The sequence below is a fragment of the Leopardus geoffroyi genome, chromosome C1 (assembly GCF_018350155.1).
Source record: "Leopardus geoffroyi isolate Oge1 chromosome C1, O.geoffroyi_Oge1_pat1.0, whole genome shotgun sequence".
NCBI lineage: Eukaryota > Metazoa > Chordata > Mammalia > Carnivora > Felidae > Leopardus > Leopardus geoffroyi.
Window position 1 is genome coordinate 32364331 of NC_059328.1, and position 12456 is coordinate 32376786.

The following is a 12456-nucleotide window of genomic DNA, read 5'->3' on the forward strand; positions in this document are numbered from 1 at the left end:
CATGGAATGGCCTCTTCCTCTGAGCCTCCAGAAGGAACCAACCGTGCCAATACCTAGACTTCAGACTTCCGGCCTCCAGAATCGTGAGAGAACAGACTTCTGTTGTTTTCAGCTGCCTATGCTGCCTATGCAGTGGGAGGTGTTTACGGCAGCCCTGGGAAACACAGACCCCAGACCACACGGTGTGGTATCTAGTCACCAGGCCTGGAAGCCAGGGGCCACGGGAGTCCCAGGCTGTGTGACTGTGGCCTGGCCACCTGCCTCCTCTGGGCCTGATTGCTCTATAGTAAAAGAGACACTTGGGATACCAAGTGTCCCTCCAGCTCTGACATTCCACAGCCTTCCAGAAAAACCATGAGCCAGGCAAGCAGGGCTATGTTGGGATTTTCAAATTTATTCCAACGTGCTGTGTGTTTTTTTTAAAAAATATCCTCAGGCTGAACACTCAGCCAGAGCTGTAATAAAGGCAATTATTATACTTGTAAAAACTTCTCATTCACAGTACAGATGTAATTTACAACAAAGGTCACACACATCAATACTGAGCATTTTTTTTTTCCTTTTGTACATCAGACTCTGTGCTTTAGACCTGCATGGATTTTTTTGAGTTTTTTTTTTTTTTTCTTTTGCACTGTTATATACCATACTGACGTTGCAAGATGCAAGGGTAGAAACCGGAGTTTAAATAAAATTACAGGCAAAACTACCCCATCCCAGTGTGGCCGCTGTGCATATCTACAGTACGATTTTTTGGAATGTATTGCCATTTAAGAACATAGAAACTCTCTACAGACAATTTCACATACAGAATACATACACCTTTTAGAAAAAAAAAAAAAGGCAAATATTTATCTTACAGAAATCATGTATCTTACATTTGCCTACACCTTTCTTTTTTCTGTTTCTTTTCTCTTCTTCTTCTTTTTTTTAAACATTAGGTTTAGTAAAGTGATCATAAGTGCCGAAGCGGTTTTCTAATGGAAAGCAGACTGGAGCCACAACACGGAAGCAGAATTTGTAGGGACAGGTCTTTGGGAACTTTCTCCCCTTGGTCAGTGCTGCAGATCTGTCTCCAAGGCAGGACTTTTTGCTTTAAGAAGGATTTTTTTTTTTTTTTTTTTTCTGGAGAAAGGGCTGGAGAGCAGTTCAGCTCAGATATATTGCTGGTTCCTATTCAGAAGTGCAGGGTGAGAACGGAGCAGGGGCTACAGGGGTCTGGAAGCTAATTCTTTCCGATGTTTTCCCACAGAGAGAGGCAGAGGGACTTCTGGGGTCTGGAGGATAGAGGTGATAGAAAAGGGAGAGTGGATGGTTTGCTGCTGTCAGCGTCCTGGTTGGGCCAGAGGAGAAGCCAAGGGTGGAAGGCCGGGAGGGGGGCACGGGGAGGGGTGTGCGCTGGGGCAAGGTGCCTCGGAGGGGAACAAGGTTAGTACCCAGAATGATCCTGAACTTGCCGAGGGTGAAGGGCATCCTGGAGGGGAGGCCTGGGAGCTGAGTGTTCTGGAGTCCGCAACAGAAGGCGAGGGCTGACTCTGGATCCTGTGCAGTTTGGTTCCTGCCACACCACTGGCACCCAAGGACCAGAGTGGGCCTGTACCAAGGAATGGCCGCCTGGCACATTTTGGCAGAGCATCAGCAGGTGTCTGTGGCAACCAATCAGCACCTCTTTCTGTTCTGCCTCCCTGAACAGGGACGGCAGCCTCACAGGCAAACTGCAAATGTGGAAGTGGTTGGGAGTGGACAGGGGGCCCTGTGGAGGGCATGGAGTGAGAGTCTTTTTCCAGAATTATGGAGGTGTGCGTGTATGTGTGTGTGTGTGTGTGTGTGCGTGTGTGCTGGGGTCTCTGTGCTCAGGGGAACAGGGATAGAGTCTGGCAGAAGGGGTTAGCACTGTGCTCGGTGACATAGGTCCCGGGCTGGTGGCATTGATTCCATCCCTCTGGGGAGCTGTGTGGGGCAGCAGCCCTCTGGCCAGATTCTGTTTGTGCATTGTGTCCCTGTTATGGAGAAATGGATCTCTGGTGTCCTGGTCCCTGTCCCCTCCGCCTGTGCCTGTGGGCCTGAGTGGCTTCGAGGACTCTCACCTGCTGGCCACATTATCTGTGACTGGGTCTCCCAGGAAGGCAACCTCAGTAGGCACGCTGTCTGAGAATAGGGGAAATGATGCCCAGGAGAGCTGGGGTGCATGGCTGGGGGGAAGGGCATGGCCACCCCCAAGGTCAGGGGCTCATCCAGCAGAGCCACCTGTCCACTACTTTGTAAGTCTAGGCTGGAAGATCTTGCCCAGGAAGGTTTCAAACCTGGGCTCCCAGCTCCCAGGCCCCGATGCTAGAAGTCTCCATGGGTAGGGCTGAGAGGTAAGGGTGAGGAAAGCCTGGGCTATAACCGGGCCCTGGTACCTTCCTGCTTCCTGTGAGGCCAAAATAGCACCCATATGGTCAAGGCTGGGCTTGCTGGCCCTCTCCCAGTTTGGGCGGGAGCCCTGGACTCTGGGCCACGCAGCTGAGCATGGCTGGCTAACCTCACCCCAGTACCCTGGAGCCCAGCAGACCTCCAGGGGGGGCCCTTCCCTCTTGTTCCCTTTGTGTCTTAGCTCTGAGAGAGGCCCTAAGGGAAACAAGACAGTGGCCTGAAGCTGAACCTGGGTCTGGCTTGTCTACTCAGCAGAGGCCAAGCAGAGAAAGACCCTGAACTGGCAGAAGAGGGAATTATGGCCTCGACCAGTGTCCTGTCTAAACCACTTTAACAGCTCAGGAGGCCCCAGGCTCAGGATTCACATGGCTGGCCGAGGACAGGGAAGTGGTCAGTGAGTCCCATTGTAGAATTTCCCATTCTACAATTTCCCATTGTAGAAACTAAAGAAAATAAATTCTGGAAGGTTGGGAGAAAACCTGACTCTCCCAGGGCAGGGTAAACAAGAATTCTATATTTCAACGTGGGATTTTAATTTCCGGTCATATAATTTTTCTTACAAAGCAGGCTTTTGCTCCAGGAAGTCCTGGGAGGCTTCTTGAAGGAGGAGATGGGGAGGAGGGAGGAGACTAGTACTGGTTGATTGGAGACGAATTCAACGGGCTTAGGACACTTTCAGGGCAAGAGAATCTGAGGAGGCTAGGAGAAGTACCAAACACCATCCTCTGTGTGTGTGTGTGTGTGTGTGTGTGTGTGTGATTTTTTAAAAGAGATTTAAAAACAGCTCTGGGCAGTTCCTACCAGTCATGGTTTTAGGTACTTCCTGGGAGTAGTGGAGGCCTGACAGTGGGTGAGGTGGAGATGGGGGCAGGGGCGGGATCCAGTTCTGAAAAGAGGTCTAGAAATAGGTCCCTATAAAGTTCCAGTGCTGAGCACTGGAAAAGCCCAGCCATGGAGGAAACAGGGCCCTTTGAACCTCAGGGACCAAACATGAAATGAAACCCAAGTCCCAGCCTCAGGAATGGCAAGGCAATGCACCTTGGATCTTGACCCCTAAGGGTTGGGCCCTGTCACTTCAGCCTCGTGGGTAGTTTCTAGAATAAGGGAGGCAGTCTGCAGCTGGGTCCTTGAAGCAAGGCCTCAGTCAGGTGTTCAGGACCCAAGAGATGAACAGTCAGGCCTCCTTTTGCCGCCTAGGGGCTGGGGGGAGGGGGTAGAGGGGAGGGGTGGCAGGTGGGGGGGCTGGGGGGATTTGTCAGGATGCCAGGATGGGTCCATGACTCAGACCACCAGGATATCAGGGAGGCTGGAGGGAACCAACAAGCTCCCACCTCCCATCTGCTCCTATCACTTGTGATGAAATCCTAGGAAACGTTAACATTTTTCTTTTTCCTGGGAAAAAGAAAGCTGGAGTTTTCTGGGCCTGCCTGTGGAGGCTGAGTGGGGTCCCCCTGCCTGTGTCCCTCTGCCTTGGGCTGCTGGCCCTTCTGCTGGCAGTGAGAGTGGTCACTAGCTGGGGTGGAATAAAGCGGCAATAAATAGGAACCATAAACATCTGTACATAGGAGTGCTTGCTTTTACATTTAATTATATGTTTGTAAAAGTTTCTCGCTTTTTTCTTTTTCCTCTTTCAGTGCATCCCCCTTTCCCTCAGCAAATGGCTACCTCTCGCCAGCCTGGGGGGAGGGCTGGTGGTGACTGCAGACCGCAGTGGCCCAGGGTGAGGCCCCACCTACACCCTTTCTCAAAAAAGCACAACATATTCACAGCCTCAGACTCCTCGTGGGTTTTTTTTTTTTTTTTTTTTTTTTATGTGTGCGTGTGTTTTGTTTCTTTTCAAGCAACAAAAGGTATAGAAAAAGGCACAGGTAACTGCATACGTGGGAAGATAGAACAGTTGGGGACTGAGGAGAAGCTGCTTGGACAGATGGACAGATGGGAAAGGGAGCCCATGAGAGCGAGATGATTCGAGGAAGCTGGCTGGAAGCGTCTGTTGCTGAACACCGGAAGCCAGATGCTGAAGCAGTCGGAGAGAGACTAAGTGCTTGGGGGGCCCCTGTCCTTGGGCTGATGTGGAGGTGCCCCAGGCCCCCCACTTCCTGAGGGCTCGGGGGAGCCCTGACTGGTCCTGGGTTCCCCAGAGAGGTTCCTCCTCCGGGCTGGGAAGTGAGCGGAGGCCTCTGCCAGGCAGCCTACCGAACTGCTGCGGTCCAGGGGCGAGGCAGCAGAGGCCGCGGGGTTGGCCGGCGTGCGTGGTGACTCCAGGCGGGGGCTCCAGGATTCTGGCCTGCGGCCGTGGGACAGCCGGGGTGAGGCCTCGGGCGGGGTGCGGGGGCTGTGGGTGGGTACGGGCTCTGCGGGCACCTCAGCCACTCGGGGCTCCCAGTCAGGAGGTCTGCCCAGGCCCCCACTCGTCCTCTCCCTCTCCTTGGGGTAGTCCCTGCCCTCCAGCTCCGATGAGAGTGTGAACTTGGATACCTTAGCCACAGGGGACACGGAGGCTGACGAGCTCTCGGTGGGACTCCAGCGGCCTCGCTCCTGGGCCTCCCGGGCCCCTGTCAGGTCGCTGCCACCTCCCGAGAAGCCGCTGACCCAGGTGGCCGTGGGCCCCGGCAGCAGGGTGGGGTGGGCCCCCGGCCGGGCCTGTACCATCTGGATCCCGCCAATGGGAATCAGGGGGCACGGGGCACGGGTCAAGTGCTGGGAGTGCAGAGGGAGGTGGCTGAAGATGTTCTCCTCTGTCCGGGCTGGGGTGTGGCCGTGGAAGTCATGGGGGGCCGAGAAGGGTCGGGAGGAGGGAGGATGAGCAGGGCCAGGTGAGCAGGAGGGACTCCGGGACGCGGCCTTCTGCTGGGGTCAGAAAACAAGACAGGGTAAGGCAAGGGCTACGTGCTGGCACACGGAGACCCCTGAGGCCTAAAAGATGAGGAGGGGGCTCGCCTGATATCACACAGCAAGTCCCGGCGGAGCTGGGGGGAGCTGAGCGCCGACTCCCTGCCCGTGGAGCTGCCCTGTGCTGGCGGGGGCCATCCCCAGCCCCGCAGTGACCATGAGCACATCGGGCCCCACGGTCTTCGTGCCTCTGGCCAGCATGCCCGCCTGCCGCGCGCCTGGCCCTCTCTCTCAGTTCTGCTGCCTCTCCTGTTCCCAGAACGGTCCTGAGCCAACTCTACCCTTGGACATGAGCTCCCACTCCGTGCTCTTTATCTTCTCCCACCATCGGGCATCGTAACGTGACCCCCAAACTGAAAACCAAGGAGAGATTCCTAGCCTGCGCTTCTGCGGGAGTTCGAGTCTCTGAGTGATGGCGTGGATGCTGCTGGGAGTGAATGGTTCATGACAACGCGGTGACAGAAAAGGCATTGGAAGGTCAAGGGAAGTGGACAGTGATGCTGTGGCGACACCGGTGGTGGCGAGAGCGTGTGAGTGTGGTGATGGCAGCGATGGCCCTGGGGACGGCCACGGTGATGGTGCTGACGGTGTGGCAGGGACGGTGTCGGCTGTGGTGTCTCTGAGGGTGCTGGTGACAGTGATGTTGGAGACGTGGGGCCGGGGAGATGGGAGGGGAAGGGCAAAGTGTTTACGCCTGCCTCCAGGGCCAGCCCCGGCGCCCGCGTTCTGCTGCTCCCGAGGCTGCCCCAGCCGCCTTCGGGAGCCCCGGGGTGGGGGCTGGCACAGAAGGTGGCCCACAAACGTTTGCTATGTCATTAGCGATCACCAAGCTGGCAGGGCTGTGCAGCTACGGGTCTGATGCCTCAGGGAGGAGTGCGCCGTGGCCCCCCACCCGTCGGGGACGAGCGGCCCAGCCGCTTGGGGGCAGGAACTCACCCACGTGGAGGCGCAGGTCTCGGGGCTTCTGCCAAGAAGCTTGTGAGGTAGAGGCAGGGGCGGGTAGGGAGCCCGCGGGGCCAGCCCCGAGCCTGGGCCGCGTTCGCCCGCTGAGGGGCTGCCCGGCCCAGCCAAGGCCCACTTCCCTGGCAGCGCTGACCGTGGCGGTGACTCGGCCTGGCCCGGGGACCGTCTCCTGGTGGGTGAGTGTCTGGGGGGGCCCGGATCTGGGGCCCCCTTGCGCTCGGGGGGTGGATGCACTCGAGGGGGCAGTTCCCTTCCCAGGGGGCGGAGGGTGAGAGGAGACAGCTCGAGTCTTGGAGACCCACAAGGGAGAGGGCCTGGCTGGGGGCCCGGCGGGCTCGGGGCTGAGGCCTGTGGCTCTCCGGCCGGTGGGTGTCGCTGGGGAGACGAGTCGCTTTTGGTTAGTGAGTGTTTGTGGGTGAGTGCTGGGCGGCTGCCTGCTTCTTTGCTTGGGGACCACGGCCTTCTTGGGGACACAGCCTTGGAGCTCAGGGCCGAGCCTGTGTCCTTCTCCACGGGGCCCGGAGGGGCCGGTCCCAGCCGGGGGAGGCACCGGATGCTTTGGCTGGACGTGGAACAACTTCCAGCTGCCGAGCGCTCAGCTTCCAAGACCGAGCTGCCCCGCGTGGCCTGGTCTCCAGAGGTGGCATCTGGGGGCTGAGGGCCCGGGACGGGTGAGGAGTCTGCCGGCAGCGTGGCTGGCGGGCCAGGCGGGGGTGCCTCCGAGGCCGGTCCCGATGGCTCGTCCTGGCTCTCCTCTTCGTCCTCATCCTCGTCTTCGTCCAGGTCCGAGTCCGAGTCTGAGTCCTCCAGGTCTGAAAACTGGTGCTCCGCCACGGCCTCTGAGCCCTCTCGCCCTTCTGAGTCCTGGAACGGGTCATCACTGGTTCCTGACGGGGGGACACAAGAGACCCTGGGGTCACAGCCAGCCCTACGCCGCCGTCCTCGATGCCCACGTCCTTGTCTGCGCACGGGGCCTAACGGCTGTGTCAGTGGCACAAGACTGTTGACAGGACGGGGGCCATGACAGAGATGGGAACGCTTTGCACACTATCACGGTGAACAAAAGCTGCCTTGTGTCTACCACGGGCCAGGCTCAGTTCTAGAGCCTTCCTGGGTGTTAATGCATCTAGTCCTCAAATGATCCCGGGAGGTCTGCCCTGTTTTTATCTTCATGTTACAAATGAGGGACCCAAGGTAAGCAAGGTTAAGTAACCTGTTCAGGTGAGAGAAGTGGAAGGGCTGGGATTGAACCAGAGCAAACAAAGGCAAGCCTTTTTGCCGGTTTGCTTTTCTCGCGAGGGTTTCAGTGCGGGTTCCCCCATGAGCAACATGTCACCTTGCTGTGCGTCTGTCTCCCACCTTGTCAAACGAATGTGGCAGTCTCACCTCGCGGGGTTCGCTACGAGGAACAAACACACGCCTGGCACCGAGACGTGGTTCCCATGATTACGGTCGCTCAACGCATTCCTGAAGAAATCTGTTATTCTGGGACACGGCAGCCATCGGGCCGGTCCGGGAGCACTGGCCATGGTCCGTCGGCACACACACACCTGCCACCGTGGCCGGGCTGCCGCTGGCGGTACAACAGCATCTGGCAGGTGGCAGGTGCTGGCCTCGGGGGGCGGGAGGGGGTGTTGGCTACGCTGGCCTACGCCTGCAGAGCAGGGCCCCATCCCAGCCGCTCTCGTCCAGAGGACCTGTTGCACTTGGCGGAACTGACGCTGCTCCCAGGCGGGAGGCAGCGGAGCCCTGAAATACTAGTCTCCCGGTCTGGTTTCCGGTGGGGGCGGCCCACCCATCCGGGTCACCTTTAACACGACACCTGTCTGGTTGAGGCCTCTCTGATATGGGTAGCAGACTCTGGGGAGAGCTCTGCTAACGTCTGGCCCACCTGTCAGGCTCCCGAGGGTTTGGGTCCTGCTGGCCCATCTCCAGGCACGTCGCCAGCCCCACCGCTGCTCTTGGGACACACCGGCATCTGTTCTCCCCCCACTGACCAAGAGAGCTGGACCCACAAGCTGACCTTGGCCACCGATGCAACCAGGCTTTCAAACTCCACCATGCCCAGCTGCCCTGGGGCTGGGAATCCTAGCATCCATGCTTCCAAACAGCTCAGCATGCAGCAGTAAGATGCGTGAAATAGATGACAGAGGGTCAGAAACTATGGGGTGGACCTGGGGTTGGCAGGTGAAGGGCGGGTCAAGGGACCCAGGGCAGGATCTCCTGGCGGCTGGGAGCAGAGGGGAAGGCCGTAGGGATGTGGATGGGGGCGGAGGGTGGGAACCACCTAAGACTTTAGCAAGGCCTATTTCAGACCCAGAAGTTCACCTAGCCCCACCCCTCATTTACATACGGGGAAATCCAGGCCCAGAGGGGGCAAGTGCTTCCTCCCCAAGATCACCCAGGGAGTAGTGGCTGAGTCAGGACTAAGATTTACAACCCCTGCGTTATTACACTGCCAGTATAAGAGTGATGTTATGCATCGAGAAGCAGGAAATGGTCTGGGTTCGGATCCCAGCTCTACCCTTCCTTGCTGTATGATGTCGTATAATTGGCTCTCTCTCTCTCTATGTTCAGTTTCCTGATGTGTAAAATGGGGCTAAGAGCAACAACAGCCTCCCCATGAAGCTGGTGGGAGGCTCATGAGGGTCTGACACACCGGAAGTATGCAATACAACTTAGCAAATAGCTCAAGTACGCCAGTACCCTGGCAGACAGGCAGTGTTGAGGAGGGCTCCTAAACAGCTCCTTTAGGCTGCCCTAAGCACCCAGGGTAGAAATGACGGGAGCCAAAGGTCCCCTGCCCAGAACAGGGTTCTTCAGGCCCCCCATGTCTGGGCTCCTGCCCAGGCGGCCCATTCCCAGCGCCCCTCATGGAGCCGCCAGGCCCCTGCTGGGATCACCACCAAGGCTCCCCAAAGCCCCGAATGGGCCTGGGGACTGCGTTAAAGACCGAATGAAGCCTTCGAGGGCGCCGAGGGGGTCTGGCCACACGGTGGCGCTGGTGTCTAACTTCCTCACTGTCAGAGGCTGCAGCGTGGGCCCGGCCACCGGGAGGCAATCGTTCCTAGACTGTGCACCCCAAAGCCACTTGGTGTCTAACAGACATGCTCCTCCCTGCATCCTCATCATCGCGGGAAGTAGCAACTCCATCCTTCCAGTTTCTTAGGCCATAAACCTCGGACTCGGCTTCGGTTCCTTTATTCCCATGGCACCACCAGCGCCCCCTTGTGGTGGCAAAACCTGGAGGCTCTACCAGAGGAATGCTTCCAGAAACCTACCACTTCTCCCCACCCCACCCAGTCCAAGCCGACGTGAGCTCAGCCTGATCACTGCCTACAGCCGCACCCCTTCTTGACCGTCCTGTGCACACAGAGTCACTGCAAGTTGGGGGACGTCACTCCATTGCATTGCCAAGTCCATCCTTTGACATTTGTGGTCCCTGCTCTGCGTCCATCTCCCCGCCCTTCTGATCCTTTAGGGGCTCTGCATTTTTTGCTCCTCCAGGGCTCTAAGGGGAGAGCCCTTCCCTAGACTCCACCTGCCTTCCTGACCCCTCCCTCATGTCCTCTGCTCACACCATCCTAACAGAGAGATCCCTCCCTACACTTCCCAGCCCCTCACTCGTTTACATTTTACTTCGTACTCAGTGCTCTTGTCCTATTCCACATTTGTTCATTGCCCTCCTCCCTTTGAGAATGTGGGCTTCCAGAGGCCAGGAACTAGGTTTTGTTCACTGTGGCATCTCCAGTGCCTGGAATAGGGCTGGTGTTCAGTAGTTATTTCTAGAATAAATGCATTGATTTCATCCTCAAACTAGGTAGGTAGGGTTGTTAGGGTTGTCTTTTTTTTTTTTTTTGTGCCTCATTGGAAAAATGAGGTTGGGAGAGGGGACCAGCCCTGCCTGGGTGCCTCAGTGGACCCCTGGTGTGGGGCCAGGTGCAACTGTTTGCCTCTCACCTGGGGAGGGTTCTGGGCTCAGGCTCAGGCTCAGGCCACCAAGTCCAGCCCACCAGGCATCGGGGTGGTGTGGAGCCGGCATTTTTGTATGACCTTCAACAACTGCCTTTACCTGTCTGAGCTTTACTTTGCTCAATTTACACTGGGGCAACCACAGGTTTCTCCCACTAGTTAGTTATAAGGATGCAGTGAGACAACATGTGTAAATGGCCTGATGTACATTCTTGATAAACATGGTAACCCTACATTCTCATTTTGGGGGGAACGGTCCCACGTTCATTGTGTTTAGTTCAGTAAAAGTGACTTATTCCACCTAAAAGGAAATGTACTCGGGGCGCCTGGGTGGCTCAGTTGGCTAAGCATCCAACTCTTGGTTTCAGCTCAGGTCACGATCTCACAGTTTGTTGAGTCTGAACCCTGTGTCTGGCTTTGTGCCGACAGCATGGAGCCTGCTTGGGATCCTCTCTCTCCCTCTCTCTCTGCCCCTCCCCTGCTCATGCTCTCTCTCTTAAGATAAATAAACTTTAAAAATTAAAAACAATAAATAAAAGGAAATGTGCTTTGACTCTCTTGTAAGACTGTAAACACATCCTGAAATCAGAAACACACACACACACACACACACGTACGCACTCCTCTTTGTGACACTCATGTCCTGATTCTGATTTTAGGGAGTCTGGTCAAAGGGTTGCTGGGTACAGGAGGAACGCCTCTGGTTTCCCTGACCTCCCTTTGCAGGCAGGACTGCCTGTCCACCTGCCAAAGTCCCTTTGGCCTCCTCCCTGGATGCTGTGGCTGGGCCAGGGCCTTTGACTCAACTTCTCTCTGCTGGGTCTTTTCAGACACGGGCTCTCCTATGCCTTTTGCTGGTGGAGGACTTTGGCCAGGGTGGAGTGCTGGGATGTGGGATGACGTTGGGAGGTGACGAGGGGCTGTCAGGTTTAGCTTTGGCTCTCCCGCTCCTCAAGCTCTAAAAGGCCCAGCTGTCAGGCCCATGCCCAGAGCGTGTAGGTGAGAATGCGGGTTCGGAGTGTAGAAGAATACACTCTTCACCTCACAGCGTCACCGTGAGGGTTTACGGGATAATTCACGGCATGTGTTTAGAATGCGCCTGATGCATAGTGGGTGCTCGGTCAATGTTGACTACCAGTACTCACGTGTTAGTTTGTTCAAGACACATTCACTGCACACCTGTGAGCCACCTGCCAGGCACCCCCCCCAGGCCCCCCCCCCCCGCCCTCCCAGGTAGACTCTAATTCACACTAGCTATGGCTGCACAGCATGAGCTGCAAGTGTAGGAGAGTAGGGGCGATTGCTCTGTGAATTTAACCTTTATCTCCCAGTAGGTGGGAAAACCAGAGGGCAGGACAAGGAAGAGGGAGAGGAAGGAGCCGGGACAGGAGGATGGAAGGGAAGGGGAGGGCAAGGGGGACAGGTGGAAAAGCAGGCAGAGGAAGAGTGGGGAGGAGAGAGTTGGCAGTCCATTACCTTCTTCGGCTTCCAGCTCCTCCAGCACCCCTGTCTCTTGGCACTTTTTGCTGTGGGCCTTTGACTTCATGTGCTTAGTCAGATTCCCTGGAAAGAAATGAGAACAGACTCAGGCTTGGCCGCAGGGCAGGGGGCCAGGGCAGGCCCGGGGCTCGCAGAGGCAGTCAGGGCCCTGCTGGCCGCAGGGGCCAGGTGGGGGCCGGGCCATCCCTCTCCGCCCGGGTGCTCAGGCGCTGGGATGTGCACCACGGCCGCCATTCGGGACAGCACACGGGAGCTGGGGGAGGGTGGGCACGGGGGCTGTGTGGGGACAGAGGGTATAATGAGGAAGTGAGATGCTGATTAAAAAACAAACGAAAAAGAAATTAAAAGACAACTCATGTGCGAGAGGTTTTTCCAGTTTTGGCTTTAACTCTGGGCCCAGGAGCTAGGGACACTCATGGAGCGGGATATTTGGCCTTCTCAGATGCTGGATGACCGGAGGGCTCCTGTTAACCGACGTGGTAGGTAGGAGACGCCCTTCCAACTGAGGCCACGTCTAGGGCAGCCCACAGGGTGTGGGAAGAGGAACCAGGACAAAGTTTCTGTTTCTCTTAGAAACAGAGAAAGGGCAAAAGGTATACAGAAGTCTGCTGGACAGAGACCCGTGAGCCACAGAGTTAGGGCCCAGGCCCTGACTTCCTTAGAGAAACCACGTCTGGGCCTCAGTTTCCCCCAGGTCACTGTGCAGTGCAGACACAG

General features: G+C 56.8%; 1 protein-coding gene across 1 annotated transcript in view; it reads right to left on the bottom strand.

Annotated features, from left to right (window-relative positions):
• Window positions 1-374: 374 nt before the first annotated feature.
• The window catches only part of HIVEP3 (HIVEP zinc finger 3), a 378357-nt gene continuing 366275 nt past the window's right edge, over window positions 375-12456 (bottom strand). Inside the window, 3 exon segments of the mRNA XM_045476889.1 lie at window positions 375-5262; window positions 6241-7154; window positions 11716-11802. Of these exon segments, the coding sequence (XP_045332845.1) occupies window positions 4450-5262; window positions 6241-7154; window positions 11716-11802 (1814 nt within the window). The 3' untranslated portion in view covers window positions 375-4449.